General features: G+C 35.8%; 3 protein-coding genes and 1 long non-coding RNA gene across 10 annotated transcripts in view; 2 read left to right on the top strand and 2 right to left on the bottom strand.

The window, feature by feature from the left end:
• The window catches only part of LOC128030278 (leukocyte elastase inhibitor-like), a 28,499-nt gene extending 24,918 nt beyond the window's left edge, over positions 1-3,581 (top strand). For 2 of the 4 annotated variants that reach the window (XM_052617764.1, XM_052617762.1), the window contains exons 2-7: positions 1,202-1,453; positions 1,629-1,805; positions 1,875-1,992; positions 2,107-2,249; positions 2,356-2,523; positions 3,108-3,581. In XM_052617764.1, coding sequence (XP_052473724.1) covers positions 1,220-1,453; positions 1,629-1,805; positions 1,875-1,992; positions 2,107-2,249; positions 2,356-2,523; positions 3,108-3,512 — 1,245 coding nt within the window. In that variant the 5' untranslated portion in view covers positions 1,202-1,219 and the 3' untranslated portion in view covers positions 3,513-3,581. Of the gene's footprint in view, positions 1-983; positions 1,454-1,628; positions 1,806-1,874; positions 1,993-2,106; positions 2,250-2,355; positions 2,524-3,107 lie in introns of those variants that run through there. The other 2 variants (XM_052617761.1, XM_052617760.1) reach the window with 2 other exon arrangements.
• Positions 1-11,295, bottom strand: part of LOC128030285 (uncharacterized) — a 33,986-nt gene extending 22,691 nt beyond the window's left edge. For 2 of the 3 annotated variants that reach the window (XR_008187866.1, XR_008187864.1), the window contains exon 1: positions 3,404-3,554. This is a non-coding gene — a long non-coding RNA (uncharacterized LOC128030285). Of the gene's footprint in view, positions 1-3,403; positions 3,555-11,144 lie in introns of those variants that run through there. The other variant, XR_008187865.1, reaches the window with a different exon arrangement.
• LOC128030281 (leukocyte elastase inhibitor-like) lies at positions 8,948-11,322 on the top strand. Its single transcript, XM_052617768.1, has 6 exons — positions 8,948-9,195; positions 9,366-9,542; positions 9,612-9,729; positions 9,844-9,986; positions 10,097-10,264; positions 10,849-11,322. Exons 1-6 carry the CDS (start codon positions 9,028-9,030, stop codon positions 11,251-11,253), a joined length of 1,179 nt encoding a protein of 392 aa, XP_052473728.1. The 5' UTR covers positions 8,948-9,027; the 3' UTR covers positions 11,254-11,322.
• Positions 11,323-12,921: 1,599 nt separating this feature from the next.
• LOC128030282 (5-azacytidine-induced protein 2) lies at positions 12,922-22,211 on the bottom strand. Of its 2 annotated transcripts, none has more exons than XM_052617770.1 (8): positions 21,990-22,211; positions 20,052-20,293; positions 18,513-18,629; positions 18,339-18,438; positions 17,241-17,380; positions 16,346-16,407; positions 15,738-15,868; positions 12,922-15,635 (listed from the first exon to the last, which is right to left on the bottom strand). In XM_052617770.1, exons 2-8 carry the CDS (start codon positions 20,280-20,282, stop codon positions 15,349-15,351), a joined length of 1,068 nt encoding a protein of 355 aa, XP_052473730.1. In that variant the 5' UTR covers positions 20,283-20,293; positions 21,990-22,211; the 3' UTR covers positions 12,922-15,348. The 2 variants fall into 2 exon arrangements, with proteins under 2 accessions (XP_052473730.1, XP_052473729.1); XM_052617769.1 differs by having other exon boundaries at positions 21,996-22,200.
• Positions 22,212-22,401: the final 190 nt, after the last annotated feature.

The raw sequence follows: 22,401 nt of genomic DNA on the forward strand, positions 1-22,401 counted from the left end.
TGTTTAATTTCTGTTAATACACCTATTAATTACTCACATATACATGCATACTACTGGATATTCAAAAATACATATATAAAATACACGTGAACACTAATATGAAATCGATACCAATAGGTATAATGTTAGCAATGTATGCAAACACACTTGTGAATAACTTGCGTATACATAGGCCTATAAATTTGACGCGAGCTTACAATAACATTTACTAACGTAGTTCTGATAAGAAAAACATATGCATTATGTGTGTAGAAATGTACACCTTTTTCTAGATCGAAACTGCCAATTAACTTAAACCTTCTCAGATTTCTTTTTTTTTTATCTGATGCAGGGATGGTGGATGTGTACTTTATTAGTGTAATAGTTAAACATCATATGTAAATTAAAAAATATATATATTGTATACCCTATTATTTGATACAAATGTTGTATTATTAACCAGTTTTAAAGTTTTACTACATTCTGTTCCTGAAATCCACACTTTTGAAATTAAGATAATCAAAGGTAATCAAATCAAGCACAACCTAATAAAACATGTTTCGTGAATAAAGGGTGTTGTAAAAAAGATCATGGTCCGTGGATAATTCATCTCAAAGTGCACCACAATGCAGTATGTGATAAAACACAAAAACAAAGTGTATAAAGACATTTGACAACTTTTTTTATCTATATAGTACATTTAATCTACTAAATGTATCATTTTTGGGCAAAAATTCAGCTTTCGCTTTGTTATTAAAAACTTTTTTTTTTAATGATTGAGCAAACGATAATGATTGACACAGATTCAGGTTTTGTTTCTTGCACCTACTCACTCTTTATTTGATTTCAAGTTACTATACACAAAAAGTGAATTGAAGAATGAATCATAAGTGGATAGATCAGGAGTCTCCAGCCCTGCTCCTGGAGAGTAGATTTCAGCTCCAAGCCCAATCAAACACACCTGAACCACATCATCAAGGTGTTTAGGGCTACTTGATAATTACAGACAGGTGTTGGAGCTGAAGTCTGCGGGAGCAAGGTTTGAGATCCCTGGGATAAATAAATCCACTCTTTTTAGAAACAATTTTATGTGGAAGACCAGGACTGGGATTAAAACGAGCTGTTTTGAGGGTTAGGCATCATTTATTAGACTGACACTAATAACTCCTCATTTCCTCTGATTGTTCGAGGTGATGCTTTTACTGGTCTCTGTTTGTTAAAGGTGCATAGAGTAATCAAGATGTGTCCATCTTCAAATCTGCTGTTATTGAAGCTACTACTGCTGTGTCTTGCTCCGCTTGTGAATATGGAGTGTTTATCTGAAGCAAACACACAGTTCTCTCTAAACCTGTTCAAGAACATCAGTGAAGGGAACCCCTCAAAAAATGTGTTCTACTCTCCGATCAGCATCTCCTTTGCTTTCGCCATGGTGTCGCTCGGAGCCAAAGGAAACACCGCGGCGCAGATATTTAAGGTGATCTCACATTTATCTGTTCTGTGTTTGCATCTGTGTGAAGAACTAAACATGAAACATTACATTGCACAAACGGTTCCTTCTAGTGGAAAGACGTCTGTGAAAAGGGTTCAATAGATGAAGTTTTCAAATTAGTTGGATCACTTATCAATTTTACGTCAATAATGCTGACCAGGTCTTGGGTTTTACCAATCCTCCCACACACTGTGAGACTCCAGTACCTGGCGTTTCAATGGACCGAATTCATTCCAGCTTCAGCAAGCTCATGAAGGACCTGAACAAACCAGGAGCGCCGTATGTGTTGAGTCTCGCCAACCGTCTCTACGCAGAACAATCCTACCAGTTTGTCGAGGTAAGACTTGAAGCTAATAACTGCTAACACCAATTTCATTTGTGCGTCAACTGATTTGTTCAATTACAGAAATTCCTTAATGATACAATAAAATACTATGACGCCAAACTGGAGGAGGTGGATTTCAAGATGAATTCAGAGGCTGCTCGAGTCGACATCAACGAATGGGTGGAGGAAAAAACACAAGGTGAGAAACCAGGGTGATCTCATTTCAACACCTAATCTAGCACTTTAAGTTCATGTTTGGCTTCATGTCTTCGCTTCCAAGTCAATATTTAAAGCATGTCTATATGAATTTCAGAGAAGATCAAGGACTTGCTCCCACAGGGATCCATCGGTGCATTGACGAAACTGGTCTTGGTGAACGCCATCTACTTCAAGGGGAACTGGGAGAAGAAATTCCCAAAGGAAGACACCAGAGATGGACAGTTTAAGCTGAACCAGGTAAGACTTCACCAGCGCTTTTTTTTTTTTTTTTTTTTTTTTTTTTTTTTTTATTTAAATAAACTTGGGAGTGATGATTTGAAAAGTGGTGACATGTGCTTTGCAGGCTCAAACTAAACCAGTGAAGATGATGAATCAGAAGACAGAGTTTCCTCTGGCCTTCATCTCCGAGTTGAACAGTCAGGTTCTGGAGCTGCCGTATGTCGGGACGGACCTCAGTATGTTGATCATCCTCCCGAACGAGATCCAAGACAAAACCACTGGCCTTCATAAGGTGAGATTGCATGGATATGGAGTGTTTTCAATATTTCGCGATTGCTACATGAAATCTAGATGGCTCTGGCTGAAATTCAGCGTTAAACGACTTGGTACAAGCTGATTGGTTCATGCTGCATATGCCTTGTATTTAAATGGCTGGCTAACATTCACACGAGGTTCCTGCAGAACACTTTCAGAATTCTCTGAAGCCCTCCACCTTCCCCAGCTCCACCTGTGTAGATCTGCTATGGGGTTACTTCATATGCTATCTGTGCAGCGGCGGTATGTCTTAAATACTCCCAGCAGCATATTGCCATAAGCGTTTGTAGTAGCAAGCTCTTGTACTTGCTTGCAGCGGTAATCTACAACTACAGCAGTGTAGCAGATCTGCTCTGCCAAGACCAAATACATTAACATTGTCACATCCATCACCATGCTAAAATGTTCGGAGTTGTCATAATTAAAATGGACCTTTATTGAAGTTGCGGTCAACGAAACTTAATATATTATTGAATTAAATGGTTTATCCTAACACAATCAAATCAATGATTCGGTCCAAACTTAAAAATAGACGTGCATTAACACGACTCTCTTGTGCAGCTTGAAAAGGCACTGACCTACGAGAAGCTCATGGAGTGGACCGAACCCAGCAAGATGCGTCGGCAGGAAGTTAAAGTTTCTCTGCCCAGATTCAAGCTGGAGGAAAGCTATGACCTGAACCGTCTTCTGACCAGCATGGGGATGGAGGATGTCTTTAATGTGCAGAAGGTGAATCTTTCAGGCATGTCACCCAACAACGACCTGGTGGTGACGAAGGCACTTCATAAAGCCTTTGTTGAAGTAAACGAGGAAGGAACCGAAGCGGCTGCAGCCACCGGCGTCGTGATTGGAATAACCTCAATTTCGGAAAACCCAGTCTTTATTGCAGACCATCCTTTCCTTTTCTTCATCCGACACAATCCCTCCAACAGCATTCTGTTTTATGGACGCTTCTGTTCTCCTTGAAGAGCTTAATGACCGAGTGAAAATGCAAACTTTGTGTTTCTCTGCAAAATAAAGGCTATAGGAAATATCTTTTTAGGTTGTGGTGTGTGTTTTTTTTTTTTTTTTTTTTTTGTCAGAACGGACTAGAGAATGGGGGGGGGGGGGGGTGTCCACTGTCTAAAACAAAAACCGAGCATTGGGTAGCTAGCCAGTTAGCATCAGCTAAAAATATCTTTCAAACAGGCGATAATAATTTTGTAGTTAAACCTATTCCTTTTTAAGATGAAACTGCCTCTAATTTTGCTGTAAGTTTATAAAGCAACTAGCTCTTTTCAGACTGGGGCTATTTTATCCCTCTTTTGGTACAAATTACATTATTGTTAAAATAATAGCACATTTTTTTTTTTTTTTTTTTTTTTTTTCATCCGGCATATATTAACAAATTAAAGGTATTTCACAGTGACCTCTATTTTTAACAATCAGCTGTACATTATTGGGTTTTACACAATGTATTTATCAGTTTCGTTGTTTCAATGATTTTTTCAATTAAAAAAAAAAAAAATTGCAGTTACTGTATTTGTTTATTCACCAAAAATAAAAACCGATATTCTCCTATGTGGCACTGAGCTGAATGTATGGTATTATAAAGAGAAGGATAAAAATACTGTTGGCATGTATTTGAGCCCAGTGCTGCACTTACGGAATGGCAGGAATAATAAAGAAAAACAATAGTTTATTCTGACAGCGTTGTATTATCTGAATTAAGTGCATTTTAAATTATATGCTAGTGTGGTAATAAAAATAATTTTAATGCAAATGGGAAACAAGATTATTCTTAGTGTCTATTACTAAGTGCATCTACTGTAGCTCCGCCCTCTATGTAACATGTATTTATGATCCAATGCAAAAATACAGTATGTACACTGTAAAAAAAATAATTAAATTAAATATATATGTTATAAAAAAATTTAAATATGTTTTGCAATAAAACACTATTTAGGCTTTTGTACTTTAAAATTATAGGTTTCAATGTTACTTTATATTTTTTTTTATCTGCCAGCTGAGATATGTTACATAGTATCACTATATATTTTTCACAAATTGAATGTGTTTCTATACGTTTTCTTCCTGTCTCTGTGATCTTTTGGTCTCTAGATGTGTCTTCTTCCTTCTTCCATGCAATCAGTATTTTTATCACCTGTAGAGTTTTGATCACTACATGAGCAGCACTGAATGATGTGCACTTCCCTCATGTTTAAAGTGAAGTCGGGTCGCACATGTTGACCAGAGCCAGAGCCACATCAACAAAAGATGCTCCTCTTTATAGAGCATGTCATCATGGTGAGTCTGGTCAGAGCGTTTATTTTTACATCCACCAGCGCTGATGGGTGTTTCTGATCAGATCAGCTTTATACGCACACACAGCTAGCGGTTTTCACACTTGATTTAAAAATTTTTTTTTAATTATTATTACACTATTATTTATGTATTTATTTATTAATGTTTATTTTTTTTTTAAATGTGATCTTTAGCTCTAACAAACTATCCCATATCCGATACAATTTATATTTATGTGCAAAGTTACAATAATTACAGAATTTATCACAGAATCACTTCTAAACCCTCCACTGATACAGTAACGTTACATCAGACCTTTTAAACCTTAGACTTGAGCAAGAAAATGTTCACATGAATTCATTTATTGAATATTTACAAAGTTTTCAGGATTGAAAATCCTAAAAAATAATCTACTGTACATTGCATTTTGGTTCACAGATCTGTTGCAGTAAAGCCGAACATGTTTCATGTCAAATCAAACTTCAAAAATGTTGACACAAGTTTTAGGTAATTATTCCTGTCGCTACAAAAAAACAGTTGAACCCCTGAAGTAACAAGCTCTACTTCCATAAGGTTTCTCTTCGAAGTGAAAGTTGCTCAGGCTGTCAATGGAGGGGCAGAAACTGTAAAATATCTTCATGTGTGGTCCGAGGATGAAGGAAAGTCTTGGGGATTGCAACAACATGAGTAAATAATGACAGAATCTTAATTTTAAGGTGAACTATCAATCCCTTTAATACCAGATTGTTTCTCAAAGTCAAAGACTATTATAAGTTTTAAACACGCACACATTTTTAATCACCTTTGTGCTTCACATTTTTTAAACAGAACAGAACGCAGTTGGTATCAAGACAAAACATATTACTGTGATCTGTGCAAACACCCGTCCGTCATTACAAACACACACTGCTAGTGTTTCTAGACATTATTAATGCCATTGAGGCAGTTCGTCTCAGATTTTGGCCATATGTATTTTTTAAGAACATCTTTGAAGGATTCATCAGTGCACGTTATTCTAAAGGAAAAGAAAAGAAAGCCTTTCAAAACCAGATCCTTTGATTCCTGATGGGTAAAATCACACCTTAATGAATCCTCATTAGATTAGAGAAGTAAAATGGCATGTTTCATTTTGACGTTAAACAGGACTTCAGTTTCTGAATCTTTGAGAATTGCAAGAATCTTAAATAGAGCTGCAAGCAGCAATTAAGGAGCCAAACACAACAAAATGAGGAGCTCAGCAAGGCAGCAAGCATCAGAACAACTGCAATGAGTAATTTAAAGATCCCTTTAGTCAAAATGGCAAAAAAATCTAATGCAGTCACTAGTATTATGATGCAATGGATTATCGCTTCTGACCAGTAGGTGACGCTGTGACCACTGTGACCAAATTGATGTGGTGAGGTCAGTGAGATGAAAAATACTCACATAAAGCTTGTTGTCAATATGTCACAAAAACACACAAAGAAGGTGTGAAGATGATCCAAATCAAATTTGGTAAAAATCGGACCAATTGTCTAGGAGGAGTATGGCTATTAGCATTTTTTACATTTAATTTTATTCAGATTTTTTACCACAAGGTGGCACTGCCCCAAAAGTTTTTGGAGTATCTTCAGGGCATGGTGTCAAAGATGCATACCGAGTTTTGTGATTTTACGACAAAATTGAGAACAATAAAAATGGCCGACACCCAAAAATAGCTAGTTATGGGGTATAATTTGACTGTCGCACCAAATTAAAAGTTAACAGTTTTGTGATTTTTGGACATGCTATTTGACAAATTTGTTGCATGTTATATAAGAATGGTTTGACTATTCGACTTGAATTCCATAAACTTTTTCAAATTTCCTGTAAACTGGAGCAACAGCCAAAGAGGATTTCAAAAAGAAGCAGGTTTTTAGAAAAAATTAAAAATGGCGGAAAAACTTTTTAGATGGAAAATGACATCACAGGGTGCCATCGAATCAGCATGAGCCGAGGAATTAAAAAAATGTTTTTATGTTAAAGGAATTCAAATTTTTTCAGTGAAATTTAAAAAAAAAGTATTTTTGCTTTTGCTAGACTTTACGGTTCAAAAGTTATGAGCGTAAACATAAATGGAAATTTTAGCTAGTGTAACTCATTGTGTTTTCTTTCATTTAATTCTTCAATTTTCTTTACTTGGTCTCAGAAAAGTCTTAAACCTGCCTTCTGAGGACTTGAAGAAACCCTGATATGCAGGATTTGAGCATTATTCGTGGATCAGAAACCATGTTTAAGCGAGATTGTGTTGAAATGTGACTAGTTTTAGAGCGTATTTCAGTATTTGGATCAGAAGCTGTACTTGCATGTCTGAAAAAAGCTGTCCGGAGATGACTGCCGAGACATTATTTCTGATATTTGCTCATCTGCGGACAGTAAATACACAGGAAAAGTATTGCTTCTGCGTTCCCTCAATCTCAGACACGCTCTTCTTATGTGCAATCTTACTATTGAACTTGTTTATTTTGTTTGAATGTACACACTAGCAGTCTGTAAACCGTTTTGAATTTGCACTATAGAGTTCATGTATTATTAGTAGTGTTATGGTAATTGTTGTTCAATGGAGAATTTCCTAAAGCTAATAAATCTTTCTTGGCAACAGGTTCTGTTGGTTTCTCATCAGTTTTGCCATCTGATTCATTCATGATCTGTTGGAGAATGACATGATTTTATTGAAATAATGATGTGGTTGTATATAGATGTCGTATTAATGACTGAGCAGGACTCAGAGTCTAGAGGTTTCTCAAAATCAAATCTTTAAAGAACCATTAGTTGTTCCACACTCTTAAAATTGATCTGTGATGCTACAGAAGAGCCATTATTTATCTCCTTCATAAAACAACCGTTTATTTCAAGATTTCATAGAAACGTCTGTAGATTTTTTACCGTTTGTGCAATGGAATAGATTCCATGCATGGTAAAGCTCTACATGCTCCCTCGATGCCAATGAAGCAGCTTATTTATTTTTTGTGAGATAAACTGTTTACCTGTGAAGCATTGGTGTTTGCTCCCTTGTTGTTTGTTAGTTTGTGAGCGCCTGTAATCGGGGATTCAGGGTGGATTTAAACCTTATTTCCTGAAATAATAAAACTCATTCCGCTTTCGCTTTGAAAGTACTTTTTTTAATGATTGAGCAAACGATTATGAATGACACAGATCCCTGTCCATGATTGCAAATGCGGTTACTTCTGTTCACGCTTAAACGACTTCCTATTACACTCAAAATTCACGCGCATCTGAAATCACTTGTGTGTGTGTGTGTACACAAATAATGCATATGTTTTTCTTATCTGAACTGTATGCGTTAGTAAATGTTATTGTAAGCGTGCATCGAGTTTATATGTACGTGCGAGTGTCTGTAGGTGTATGCACGCGTCAAATTTATATGTAGGAGTTATTCACAAGTGTGTTTGCATAATGCTAATATGTTTTGGTATCGATTTCATATTAGTGTTAATGTGTATTTTATATATGTATTTTGGAACATCCTGTAGAATGCATGTATGTGTGAGTAATTTATAGGTGTATATGCACGTGTTTTATGTATGTATTGATAAGCGAAGTTTGATTTAAATCCTACACGGCACATCATCCCTTCTTTTTCTTCATCCGACACAATCCTCCAACAGCATTTTGTTTCACGGAAGTTTCTGTTCTCCTTGAAGATAGTAATGATGGAGTGATGATTCAAGCTGCATGTGTTCCTCTAATAATTATTTAATAATTTAACATTTTTTATAAGTCTATTTAATAATTGAGTGAAATTGTCTGTATGTGTTTACTTCAAAAGCAGTGAGTCTTGAGTTCTAAAACAAAACAGGCTACAAACCAATCACACACAGCACAATCATCAGACACGCAATTACAATTCATCTTTCTTGGATTCAGGTTTTGTTTCTTGCACCTACTCACTCTTTATTTGATTTCAAGTTACTATACACAAAAAGTGAATTGAAGAATGAATCATAAGTGGATAGATCAGGGGTCTCCAGCCCTGCTCCTGGAGAGCTGTAGATTTCAGCTCCAAGCCCAATCAAACACACCTGAACCACATCATCAAGGTGTTTAGGGCTACTTGATAATTACAGACAGCTGTGTTGGAGCTGAAGTCTGCGGGAGCAAGGTTTGAGATCTGCTGTTATTGAAGCTACTACTGCTGTGTCTTGCTCCGCTTGTGAATATGGAGTGTTTATCTGAAGCAAACACACAGTTCTCTCTAAACCTGTTCAAGAACATCAGTGAAGGGAACCCCTCAAAAAATGTGTTCTACTCTCCGATCAGCATCTCCTTTGCTTTCGCCATGGTGTCGCTCGGAGCCAAAGGAAACACCGCGGCGCAGATATTTAAGGTGATCTCACATTTATCTGTTCTGTGTTTGCATCTGTGTGAAGAGCTAAACATGAAACATTGCACAAACGGTTCCTTCTAGTGGAAAGACGTCTGTGAAAAGGGTTCAATAGATGAAGTTTTCAAATTAGTTGGATCACTTATCAATTTTACGTCAATAATGCTGACCAGGTCTTGGGTTTTACCAATCCTCCCACACACTGTGAGACTCCAGTACCTGGCGTTTCAATGGACCGAATTCATTCCAGCTTCAGCAAGCTCATGAAGGACCTGAACAAACCAGGAGCGCCGTATGTGTTGAGTCTCGCCAACCGTCTCTACGCAGAACAATCCTACCAGTTTGTCGAGGTAAGACTCGAAGCTAATAACTGCTAACACCAATTTCATTTGTGCGTCAACTGATTTGTTCAATTACAGAAATTCCTTAATGATACAATAAAATACTATGACGCCAAACTGGAGGAGGTGGATTTCAAGATGAATTCAGAGGCTGCTCGAGTCGACATCAACGAATGGGTGGAGGAAAAAACACAAGGTGAGAAACCAGGGTGATCTCATTTCAACACCTAATCTAGCACTTTAAGTTCATGTTTGGCTTCATGTCTTCGCTTCCAAGTCAATATTTAAAGCATGTCTATATGAATTTCAGAGAAGATCAAGGACTTGCTCCCACAGGGATCCATCGGTGCATTGACGAAACTGGTCTTGGTGAACGCCATCTACTTCAAGGGGAACTGGGAGAAGAAATTCCCAAAGGAAGACACCAGAGATGGACAGTTTAAGCTGAACCAGGTAAGACTTCACCAGCGCTTTTTTTTTTTTTTTTTTTTTTTTTTTTTTTTTTTTTTATTTAAATAAACTTGGGAGTGATGATTTGAAAAGTGGTGACATGTGCTTTGCAGGCTCAAACTAAACCAGTGAAGATGATGAATCAGAAGGCAGAGTTTCCTCTGGCCTTCATCTCCGAGTTGAACAGTCAGGTTCTGGAGCTGCCGTATGTCGGGACGGACCTCAGTATGTTGATCATCCTCCCGAACGAGATCCAAGACAAAACCACTGGCCTTCATAAGGTGAGATTGCATGGATATGGAGTGTTTTCAATATTTCGCGATTGCTACATGAAATCTAGATGGCTCTGGCTGAAATTCAGCGTTAAACGACTTGGTACAAGCTGATTGGTTCATGCTGCATATGCCTTGTATTTAAATGGCTGGCTAACATTCACACGAGGTTCCTGCAGAACACTTTCAGAATTCTCTGAAGCCCTCCACCTTCCCCAGCTCCACCTGTGTAGATCTGCTATGGGGTTACTTCATATGCTATCTGTGCAGCGGCGGTATGTCTTAAATACTCACAGCAGCATATTGCCATAAGCGTTTGTAGTAGCAAGCTCTTGTACTTGCTTGCAGCGGTAATCTACAACTACAGCAGTGTAGCAGATCTGCTCTGCCAAGACCAAATACATTAACATTGTCACATCCATCACCATGCTAAAATGTTCGGAGTTGTCATAATTAAAATGGACCTTTATTGAAGTTGCGGTCAACGAAACTTAATATATTATTGAATTAAATGGTTTATCCTAACACAATCAAATCAATGATTCGGTCCAAACTTAAAAATAGACGTGCATTAACACGACTCTCTTGTGCAGCTTGAAAAGGCACTGACCTACGAGAAGCTCATGGAGTGGACCGAACCCAGCAAGATGCGTCGGCAGGAAGTTAAAGTTTCTCTGCCCAGATTCAAGCTGGAGGAAAGCTATGACCTGAACCGTCTTCTGACCAGCATGGGGATGGAGGATGTCTTTAATGTGCAGAAGGTGAATCTTTCAGGCATGTCACCCAACAACGACCTGGTGGTGACGAAGGCACTTCATAAAGCCTTTGTTGAAGTAAACGAGGAAGGAACCGAAGCGGCTGCAGCCACCGGCGTCGTGATTGGAATAACCTCAATTTCGGAAAACCCAGTCTTTATTGCAGACCATCCTTTCCTTTTCTTCATCCGACACAATCCCTCCAACAGCATTCTGTTTTATGGACGCTTCTGTTCTCCTTGAAGAGCTTAATGACCGAGTGAAAATGCAAACTTTGTGTTTCTCTGCAAAATAAAGGCTATAAGAAATATCTTTTTAGGTTGTGGTGTGTGTTTTTTTTTTTTTTTTTTTTTTTTTGTCAGAACGGACTAGAGAATGGGGGGGGGGGGGGGTGTCCACTGTCTAAAACAAAAACCGAGCATTGGGTAGCTAGCCAGTTAGCATCAGCTAAAAATATCTTTCAAACAGGCGATAATAATTTTGTAGTTAAACCTATTCCTTTTTAAGATGAAACTGCCTCTAATTTTGCTGTAAGTTTATAAAGCAACTAGCTCTTTTCAGACTGGGGCTATTTTATCCCTCTTTTGGTACAAATTACATTATTGTTAAAATAATAGCACATACTTTTTTTTTTTTTTTTTTTTTTTTCATCCGGCATATATTAACAAATTAAAGGTATTTCACAGTGACCTCTATTTTTAACAATCAGCTGTACATTATTGGGTTTTACACAATGTATTTATCAGTTTCGTTGTTTCAATGATTTTTTCAATTAAAAAAAAAAAAAAATTGCAGTTACTGTATTTGTTTATTCACCAAAAATAAAAACCGATATTCTCCTATGTGGCACTGAGCTGAATGTATGGTATTATAAAGAGAAGGATAAAAATACTGTTGGCATGTATTTGAGCCCAGTGCTGCACTTACGGAATGGCAGGAATAATAAAGAAAAACAATAGTTTATTCTGACAGCGTTGTATTATCTGAATTAAGTGCATTTTAAATTATATGCTAGTGTGGTAATAAAAATAATTTTAATGCAAATGGGAAACAAGATTATTCTTAGTGTCTATTACTAAGTGCATCTACTGTAGCTCCGCCCTCTATGTAACATGTATTTATGATCCAATGCAAAAATACAGTATGTACACTGTAAAAAAAATAATTAAATTAAATATATATGTTATAAAAAAATTTAAATATGTTTTGCAATAAAACACTATTTAGGCTTTTGTACTTTAAAATTATAGGTTTCAATGTTACTTTATATTTTTTTTTATCTGCCAGCTGAGATATGTTACATAGTATCACTATATATTTTTCACAAATTGAATGTGTTTCTATACGTTTTCTTCCTGTCTCTGTGATCTTTTGGTCTCTAGATGTGTCTTCTTCCTTCTTCCATGCAATCAGTATTTTTATCACCTGTAGAGTTTTGATCACTACATGAGCAGCACTGAATGATGTGCACTTCCCTCATGTTTAAAGTGAAGTCGGGTCGCACATGTTGACCAGAGCCAGAGCCACATCAACAAAAGATGCTCCTCTTTATAGAGCATGTCATCATGGTGAGTCTGGTCAGAGCGTTTATTTTTACATCCACCAGCGCTGATGGGTGTTTCTGATCAGATCAGCTTTATACGCACACACAGCTAGCGGTTTTCACACTTGATTTAAAAATTTTTTTTTAATTATTATTACACTATTATTTATGTATTTATTTATTAATGTTTATTTTTTTTTTAAATGTGATCTTTAGCTCTAACAAACTATCCCATATCCGATACAATTTATATTTATGTGCAAAGTTACAATAATTACAGAATTTATCACAGAATCACTTCTAAACCCTCCACTGATACAGTAACGTTACATCAGACCTTTTAAACCTTAGACTTGAGCAAGAAAATGTTCACATGAATTCATTTATTGAATATTTACAAAGTTTTCAGGATTGAAAATCCTAAAAAATAATCTACTGTACATTGCATTTTGGTTCACAGATCTGTTGCAGTAAAGCCGAACATGTTTCATGTCAAATCAAACTTCAAAAATGTTGACACAAGTTTTAGGTAATTATTCCTGTCGCTACAAAAAAACAGTTGAACCCCTGAAGTAACAAGCTCTACTTCCATAAGGTTTCTCTTCGAAGTGAAAGTTGCTCAGGCTGTCAATGGAGGGGCAGAAACTGTAAAATATCTTCATGTGTGGTCCGAGGATGAAGGAAAGTCTTGGGGATTGCAACAACATGAGTAAATAATGACAGAATCTTAATTTTAAGGTGAACTATCAATCCCTTTAATACCAGATTGTTTCTCAAAGTCAAAGACTATTATAAGTTTTAAACACGCACACATTTTTAATCATCTTTGTGCTTCACATTTTTTAAACAGAACAGAACGCAGTTGGTATCAAGACAAAACATATTACTGTGATCTGTGCAAACACCCGTCCGTCATTACAAACACACACTGCTTGTGTTTCTAGACATTATTAATGCCATTGAGGCAGTTCGTCTCAGATTTTGGCCATATGTATTTTTTAAGAACATCTTTGAAGGATTCATCAGTGCACGTTATTCTAAAGGAAAAGAAAAGAAAGCCTTTCAAAACCAGATCCTTTGATTCCTGATGGGTAAAATCACACCTTAATGAATCCTCATTAGATTAGAGAAGTAAAATGGCATGTTTCATTTTGACGTTAAACAGGACTTCAGTTTCTGAATCTTTGAGAATTGCAAGAATCTTAAATAGAGCTGCAAGCAGCAATTAAGGAGCCAAACACAACAAAATGAGGAGCTCAGCAAGGCAGCAAGCATCAGAACAACTGCAATGAGTAATTTAAAGATCCCTTTAGTCAAAATGGCAAAAAAATCTAATGCAGTCACTAGTATTATGATGCAATGGATTATCGCTTCTGACCAGTAGGTGACGCTGTGACCACTGTGACCAAATTGATGTGGTGAGGTCAGTGAGATGAAAAATACTCACATAAAGCTTGTTGTCAATATGTCACAAAAACACACAAAGAAGGTGTGAAGATGATCCAAATCAAATTTGGTAAAAATCGGACCAATTGTCTAGGAGGAGTATGGCTATTAGCATTTTTTACATTTAATTTTATTCAGATTTTTTACCACAAGGTGGCACTGCCCCAAAAGTTTTTGGAGTATCTTCAGGGCATGGTGTCAAAGATGCATACCGAGTTTTGTGATTTTACGACAAAATTGAGAACAATAAAAATGGCCGACACCCAAAAATAGCTAGTTATGGGGTATAATTTGACTGTCGCACCAAATTAAAAGTTAACAGTTTTGTGATTTTTGGACATGCTATTTGACAAATTTGTTGCATGTTATATAAGAATGGTTTGACTATTCGACTTGAATTCCATAAACTTTTTCAAATTTCCTGTAAACTGGAGCAACAGCCAAAGAGGATTTCAAAAAGAAGCAGGTTTTTAGAAAAAATTAAAAATGGCGGGAAAACTTTTTAGATGGAAAATGACATCACAGGGTGCCATCGAATCAGCATGAGCCGAGGAATTAAAAAAATGTTTTTATGTTAAAGGAATTCAAATTTTTTCAGTGAAATTTTAAAAAAAAAAGTATTTTTGCTTTTGCTAGACTTTACGGTTCAAAAGTTATGAGCGTAAACATAAATGGAAATTTTAGCTGTTGGTGGCGCTACAGGGCTTGTGTTTGTGTTTGAGACTCTAACTTTGCTATGATTAATGCTGAGACTGTCCTCCATCTGTGTGCCAAATTTCATCACTCTCCAGCAAGCAGTTCTGTGGGAACCTCAAGAGCAGAGGAAACTAACAGATACCGTTAGTTCTTGGCCCCTAAAAAAGGCAGATCATTTACTACAGAAAGACTTTTTAATATGCAAATAAAAAAAAAGGAGACCCCGTTTAAAGCAAAATAACTTCCACAAACACATCCACTTCCCACAGAACAGCTCATTTATGGACTAAATCTAAACACTACAACATTGTCTCCTCTGATTCGGGGTTTGAAAAGCTGTACACGGGTATAAAAACACGACAGACGTGTTTCTAAAGAAAAAACCTTCGGGGAGTGTGAGAACTAGTAAAACAATCCCTTCACACCTTCATAATACAAGACAGGATCCTTTCCGGAGAGATGAACACAAGCTTACAGGATATAATAAATCACAAATATATACGTCAGGATCGTGTCCAATCCAGCGTCCGGCTCTCGGGTGTTTGACGCCCGCTTGGGTTTCTCCGTCGCACTCTGCTCGAGGTATTTGCTCATCAGGGGTCATCCAGAGAGGGACGTGTGTTAAGGCAGGTAAGGTGCGGTGGGAACGTGACTCAGTACGGTCGGGCCGGGCTCTTGGGCTTGGTTTGGTCCCAGAACAGAGCGTCGCTTGGACGGGGAGGGCTGGGGAAGGACCAGGAGCTGTCGTCCAGCGAGCTCATGCGCAGCGTGGGATTGAGCCGGACGCCGGGGCTGCCCAGCGGAGCCGGACGAGGGATGGTCCAAGGGTCCTTCAGGTGGTTCTCCTGCAGCGGAGGAGCGCTGGGAGGACGAGGGGCTCTCGCCGGCTCACTGTTCGTCTGCACGTCGTCCAGGCACTGCACTGGAACAGTTGAAGCAGCTGAAACCGACAGCCTCCGGATTTATCACACACCTCAGAAACGCCCACAAACACACTACAGCTACAAAACATATATTTGTTGTATTCTGTGGCAGGTCTGACCTCTTCTGAAGACGGGCGGCGCTGGTCTCTCTCTCATCCTCTTCACCAGCTCCGACTGAGACTGAACGACTGACTGCAGACGAGACGCTTCACTGACGACGTCCTGATACGACTGAACCATGGCCCTCTTCCTAAACACAACACACACCAGGATCACTTTTATTAATAACAGCTACATCTTTATGCTTTTTCATTTGCAATATTGTTACAGTGACACCATGCATTTCATTGACTATCTCATAGCTGTTACAATCACTCCCTCTAGTGGACGCCTGCAGCACTGCACACACACACACACACACACACACACACACACACACAGGCGTAATGGTTTTTATACTGTACTTAACTGTATTTTCAGTCGCCCCGCACCTAAATCTACCCCTTATAGAAAACTACGTGCATTTTTTGAATTTCATACAATATTGTTTTGTGTGTTTTTTAAGCCTTTAGTTTTACGGGGACACAGGAAGTGTCGTCAGAAACCATGTTTATGTCGTAGCACCCATGTCATTATACAAATTTGAGTCCTCATGAACCATATAAACCAGTACACACACACACACACACACACACACACAAAATCAGACTGATAATGTGATAAATACCTGATGTCTATCAGAGCTTCATGAGTCTGATCATCATCAACTACACAGTTTTCAGAGACATCCTGTGAAGAGAAGATCATGAGAGAAGCACACATTATATCTTATTCATATTAGTGGTGGGCCGTTATCGGCGTTAACGTGAGACTCTTATCGGGTGATAAAAAAATATCGCCGTTAATCTATTCTCAAAGTTGTGTAGAGAGCTGGGTCTATACTAGGCGAGCTATGATGACTTGATAACTATGATAACTAAATGTCTAATATATTACTTTACATATATATATATATTTTGGGTGTAGGGCGGGTGTAGGGTGGGTGGAGTGCGGGTGGAGTGCAGGTGGAGGGCATGTGGAGTCCAGGTGGAGGGCGGGTGGAGTGCAGGTTGAGGGCAGGTGGAGTCCAGGTGGAGGGCGGGTGTAGTGCGGATGTAGGCCGGGTGTGGTGTGGGTGTAGCACGGTGTAGGGCGGGTGGAGTATGGGTGTAGGGTGAATGTAGTGCAGGTGTAGGGCGGGTGGAGTGCGGGTGTAAGATGAATGTAGGGTGGGTGCGGTGCGGGTGTAGCGTGGGTGAAGGGCGGGTGGAGCATGGGTGTAGGGCGGATGTAGGGTGGGTGGAGTGCAGGTGTAGGACATGTGGAGTCCGAGTGGAGTGCGGGTGGAGTGTAGGTGTAGGGCGAATGAAGGGCAGGTGTGGTGCAGGTGTAGTGCGGGTGTAGCATGGGTGTAGGGCGGATGTAGGGCGGGTGGAGTGCAGGTGTAGGGCATGTGGAGTCCGGGTGGAGTGCGGGTGTGGTGCGGGTGTAATGCAGGTTTAGCACGGGTATAGTGCAGGTGCAGCGAGGATGTAGTTTGTGTGTAACAGGTGAAGCGCAGGTGTAGCGCAGGTGTAGCGCACCTGTCCGGCTCTGCAGAGCTTGTGCAGCGCGTCATTCTCTAACTGTAAGCGTTCCAGATGCTCCTGCAGCGAGTGGATCTTCACTTCACTGCTGTGTTTGTCCACCTGCCAGTAATCTGTGTCGGTCAGACTCTTCATCACTGACACGAGAAAAACAACCGTTCAGTGCAACAGGCCATACTCAATATTCATGATATACTACATATTAATAATAATAACAATTTGATCACATCCTCACAGCCACAATGTGTCATATTTGAAATTTACTTGTTTTAGTACAAATATATTTAGATAAATATTGCTGTTTTTTAAACTACTGTTATGTTAGAATGGAAATAAATATTTGTGTTAATTTACTGAGAAACATTGGGGAAACATTACTTAAACTAGGTTTTTACTGTATGTTAGTAATAGTATTTTATTATTTAACATTAAACTTATAATTTAACACTGTAAGAATATTATTAATCAAATATTATTATATTTAATATATAATATTTTATTTAATAATTTACTGATAAGAAGTGTAAAAAACATGACTTATTTTAACTCGAACCTAGGTTTTTACTGTACGTTAGTAATAATATATAATATTTTACTATTTAACATTAAATAAGACTTATAATTTAGTATTTCAACTATATAATATTCAATAATTTAACCATGTAAGAATGTTATTAATTTAATATTATAACACTTAATAGCATATCATATTTTATTTATTTACTGCAAAAAAAAAAACATGACTTATTTTAACTCGATTTTTACTGTATTTTTCTAAGAATATTTAATACATTGCCAGTAAAAAAAATTTAAATATATAATTTATCAACTTAATTATATAAGAATTCAATAGCATAATAATAATATTTTATCCTATAACATACTTAAATAGTATTTTATACTTTAATAGCACTTAGCACATTTTTTTTAAAATAAGAAACACTGCAGAAAACTTTTTTTTACTGAATTTTACTAGAATACTATAATATCCTAGAATAACAGAATATTTGCTAGTAACACTTAATAATAAAAAGGTCATGATTAATGTAATCTAAGGTCATATTTCACTAGTAAGATGTAATGATGAAGCGTCACCTTGGCTGGTGTCCATCTCTGATCTGAGCTGCAGAAGCTCCATCTCTTTGGCCTGCAGCTGCTCCATCAGAAGCCTCTCCGAATCCAGCTTCTCCTTTTTCTGGAAGAAGAGACAGACATGAGTTTATCATCTGCAGTCATGAGGGTCTGACCATCGAACACCAGCTGAAGTACCACTTTATTGAGCTCCATCTGCAGGTCCTCCTTCTCGATGTAGATGCCGCGGTACGCACTGAAGGCTTTGTTCACGTACTGCGGTCCTTCAGACGGAGGAGCTTCAGGACGGAAGTGCTGCAGAAACACATAGAGCTGGATCAATGCACAACTGCTTTCAGTGAACAATGCATGGAAACGCTTTAACAAGAAATAACAATCAAGCTTCACATGTTTTTAACACTTGTGATTCACAGATTTTTATTGTAAATGCATCAACTTTGGTTTACTTAAATAATAATAATTTAAAAAAAGTGCATTAATTATTTTAACTTTTAGAATGTATTATAAAATATTTTATATTATTTTACTAGTAACATTTAATAAAATAAAAACAATCTGATAACTCAATAGTGCAATATATAATTTTGCATAATTGTAAAAATTGTCATTTTGCATAAAAGTAATTTAACAATTTAACAATATAATAATATTTAATATTTTACTAGTAATTTTAAATAATATAAAATAATGGAATAATTGAACAATATTATAACTTTTAATATTTTGAAAGTTACATTTAATAACTTAATATAAAAAGAATTATAATACGACAATATGGAAATATTTAATATTGTTCTAGTAATATTTAATGGAATAAAAATTTAACAATATAATAATAATGTTTAATATTTATTATTTCATATAATAAACCTAATTTAATAATTCAGAAATATAATATTTAATGTTTTACTATTGACATTTAATAATCTAACGTTATAAAAGTGCTTTATTAATTCAGCAATACAGTAATAATTCATCTTTTACCAGTAACATTTAATAATGTAACACAATTAAATATATAATTTCATATTTAACTAGTAGTTTAACAATCTTACATAATAAAAATCATGATCTAATAATATTTTAATACTATTTTATATTTTAAAAGTGACATATATTAATTTAATATAATAAAAGTAATTTAATAATATTATAATAATAACTTAATTCAATAATATAATATTTTACTAGTGACATTTAATTATTTAACATGATAAAAGAGCTTTATAAATCATCCAGATAGAAATAATTATTATTTTACTAGTAACATTTAATAATATATCAATGTAATAATTCAACAATATAATATTTAATGTTTCACTACTAACATTTAATAATTTAATGTAATAAAAGTGCTTTAATAATTCAGGAATTTAACAATATAAAAAATGTATATATTATTTAATATTTTACTAGTAGTTTAAAAACCTAAAATAATAAAACATCATGATCCAATAATATTATAATACTATTTTATATTTTACAAGTGACATATATTAATTTAATATAATACAAGTAATTTAATAATATTATAATAACTTAATTCAATAATATAATATTTCATATTTTACTAGTGACAATTGAATAATATAGTAATAGTTTAATAATGCATCAATAGTTCATATTTAATGTGTTAGTTAATATGATAGATTTGTTACAGCAGAAGCTTGAGTGAGTGTCTGAGGAGTTAACCCCTCGTGAGCCGTGTGTTCACACCTTGTCCTCCAGCTGCTTGACTCTGCGGCGCAGCAGGCCGTTCTCCTTCTCCGTGTCTCGGAGTCTCTTCTTGATGTCCTCGTAGGCGGTGACCAGAGCGAAGTGAGACGCCACCGACTCGTCCCCGGGACACACAGATACACGGACACCGGGACACTCGTCCTCGGGCGACACGTACGCTGTCTCATGCTTCAGGATACAGATGTCATCATCCACCGCTGGAGACTCCATCCCACACACATCTGAGACACAACACACACACACACACACTCTTAACAGCCTCACACTCAGAAAATATTCAGGGAAGTAACACTGAGTACAATAAATAATAATATTTTTATTACATTTGTTTTTATAATAATTATATTTTTTCAATTGTACATTATTTGATAATATTTTACTAGTAACATTAAAAAATATTAAAATAATTCAATAATTCAACAATATAATATTTAATATTTTACAGGTGATATTTAATATATATATATATATATATTTATATATATATATATATATATATATATTTTAATTTAATATTTAACAATATAGTACTGTTTAATGTTTTAATATCAACATTTAAAAATAATAATTGTACAATATAATTATATAGATAGCTTTGGCTGTTTTTGCGAGAATTAATTAGTTGCACTATTATTTTATTTATTTAGTGACAGAAAGTTACAAAAATTCAATGCACAACAGAAAACTATTAATTAATTATTATTTTCTCATTATTATAGACATTAATTTTATTATTGTTATTATTATTATAATAGCGCACCAATATAGATAGATCAAATTAATAATTATTTGCACTATTACTTTTTTATTTATTGAAAGTTTAAAAAAAAGTACAACAGAAATATTAATTAATTAGTTATTATTATATTTTATAATTATTATAAAGATTATTATTATTATTATTATTATTATTACAGTGCATCAATATAGACAGATGTGTCTATTTTTGATAGATCATAGTAATAATTATTTGTACTTTTATTTTACTTTTTTTATCAGATAAACAATACAAATTTAATTAACAACAAAAACAATAATAGATAGGGATGCACGATAATATCGGCACAACATCGGTATCGGCCGATAAAAGCTTAAAATGACCATTATCGGTATCGGCCGATATGAATATTTCTGCCGATGAGCCAAACCGATATTCTCCAAGTGAAATAATTGACCTGTTTTTCAGATGTGAATGTCTGTCTACATTTGTAAAATAATAAATTTATGGTATAATCAGTACAGAAGACATACATGGATTTCTCTTCAGTAAAATTAAAGTTTAAATATATCAGTATATATTTGTATATATATATCGATATCGGTATCGGCATCGGCCAAAATTATTTAGAAAATATCGGCATATCGATATCGGCCAAAATCCAATATCGTGCATCCCTAATAATAGATGTTAATTATCATAAAATAAAAAAATACATAAATATAAATACAATTGTTGTAATTTTATATAAATTAAATTATAAATTATGATCATTATTTTTCTGAACACATAATTTTGACTGTGCCACATTTTACAAAATGTCTATAATAAAAATAAAAATAATGTAATTTATTATATTTTCTAACACGGGTTAGATTATTATTTATTATTTATTTTATATGATATAAATTCCAGTGTATGGTAATATATTGTCCTGTATAATAGCGTGAAATACATAAATAATAAAACTGATCTAGTGTAATAAATCATGAGATATCGATACATAAACATATGAATAAAGAGTCAGTTGTCATACAGATGATTTCTGTCTTTAATATTAATTAACTTATACAATAATACTGATCAGTCTTTGCTTAAAGTGAAACAGAAAGCAGCTTTGAAGCAACATGACAACAACAATTATATCCCAACAGATGAGAATCACTCAGATAACCCGAGAAGAGAATAAAGACACACACACTCACCGGAGACGGTCAGCGGAGAGAGTCGAGCATGACCGAGAACCGAACACAAGTCTGGAGGAGAACACACACAACAACAGAGGCATGAACCCTCCACAGGACGCGACTGTGTCTCTCCGAGCACGGGACTTCCGGCGGAAACAGATCTCCACCACCGCGCTCATCGCCAGACGCGGCGCCTGCAGCAGTTCGCCGCGAGGGGGCGCCAGAGACACACAAATAAATACATACGGAAACAAATAAATAAATAAATACGTTGGAGTTAAATATTAAAAATAATACAAACAAACACAATACATTTATAAAATAAATAAAAAATAATAATAATAAATAAACAGATTTAAAGACAGGCTTTATTACATCAGACTGCTGATTTCATATAGCTGAATATAAATATAAACATAAAAAA

This window comes from Carassius gibelio, chromosome A16 (genome assembly GCF_023724105.1).
Source record: "Carassius gibelio isolate Cgi1373 ecotype wild population from Czech Republic chromosome A16, carGib1.2-hapl.c, whole genome shotgun sequence".
Lineage (NCBI taxonomy): Eukaryota > Metazoa > Chordata > Actinopteri > Cypriniformes > Cyprinidae > Carassius > Carassius gibelio.

What these genes read in the sequence shown, in the direction of transcription:
- LOC128030281 (XM_052617768.1), top strand. Translation starts at nt 9,028, where the DNA reads ATGGAGTGTTTATCTGAAGCAAACACACAGTTCTCTCTAAACCTGTTC. An exon ending in CCGCGGCGCAGATATTTAAG is followed by an intron (nt 9,196 to 9,365) that starts GTGATCTCACAT and finishes AATGCTGACCAG; the next exon opens with GTCTTGGGTTTTACCAATCC. An exon ending in GGTGGAGGAAAAAACACAAG is followed by an intron (nt 9,730 to 9,843) that starts GTGAGAAACCAG and finishes TATGAATTTCAG; the next exon opens with AGAAGATCAAGGACTTGCTC.
- LOC128030282 (XM_052617770.1), bottom strand. Translation starts at nt 20,282, where the DNA reads ATGGAGTCTCCAGCGGTGGATGATGACATCTGTATCCTGAAGCATGAG. An exon ending in AGAGATGGACACCAGCCAAG is followed by an intron (nt 17,381 to 18,338) that starts GTGACGCTTCAT and finishes TTCTCGTGTCAG; the next exon opens with TGATGAAGAGTCTGACCGAC. An exon ending in AGCTCTGCAGAGCCGGACAG is followed by an intron (nt 16,408 to 17,240) that starts GTGCGCTACACC and finishes TTCTCTTCACAG; the next exon opens with GATGTCTCTGAAAACTGTGT.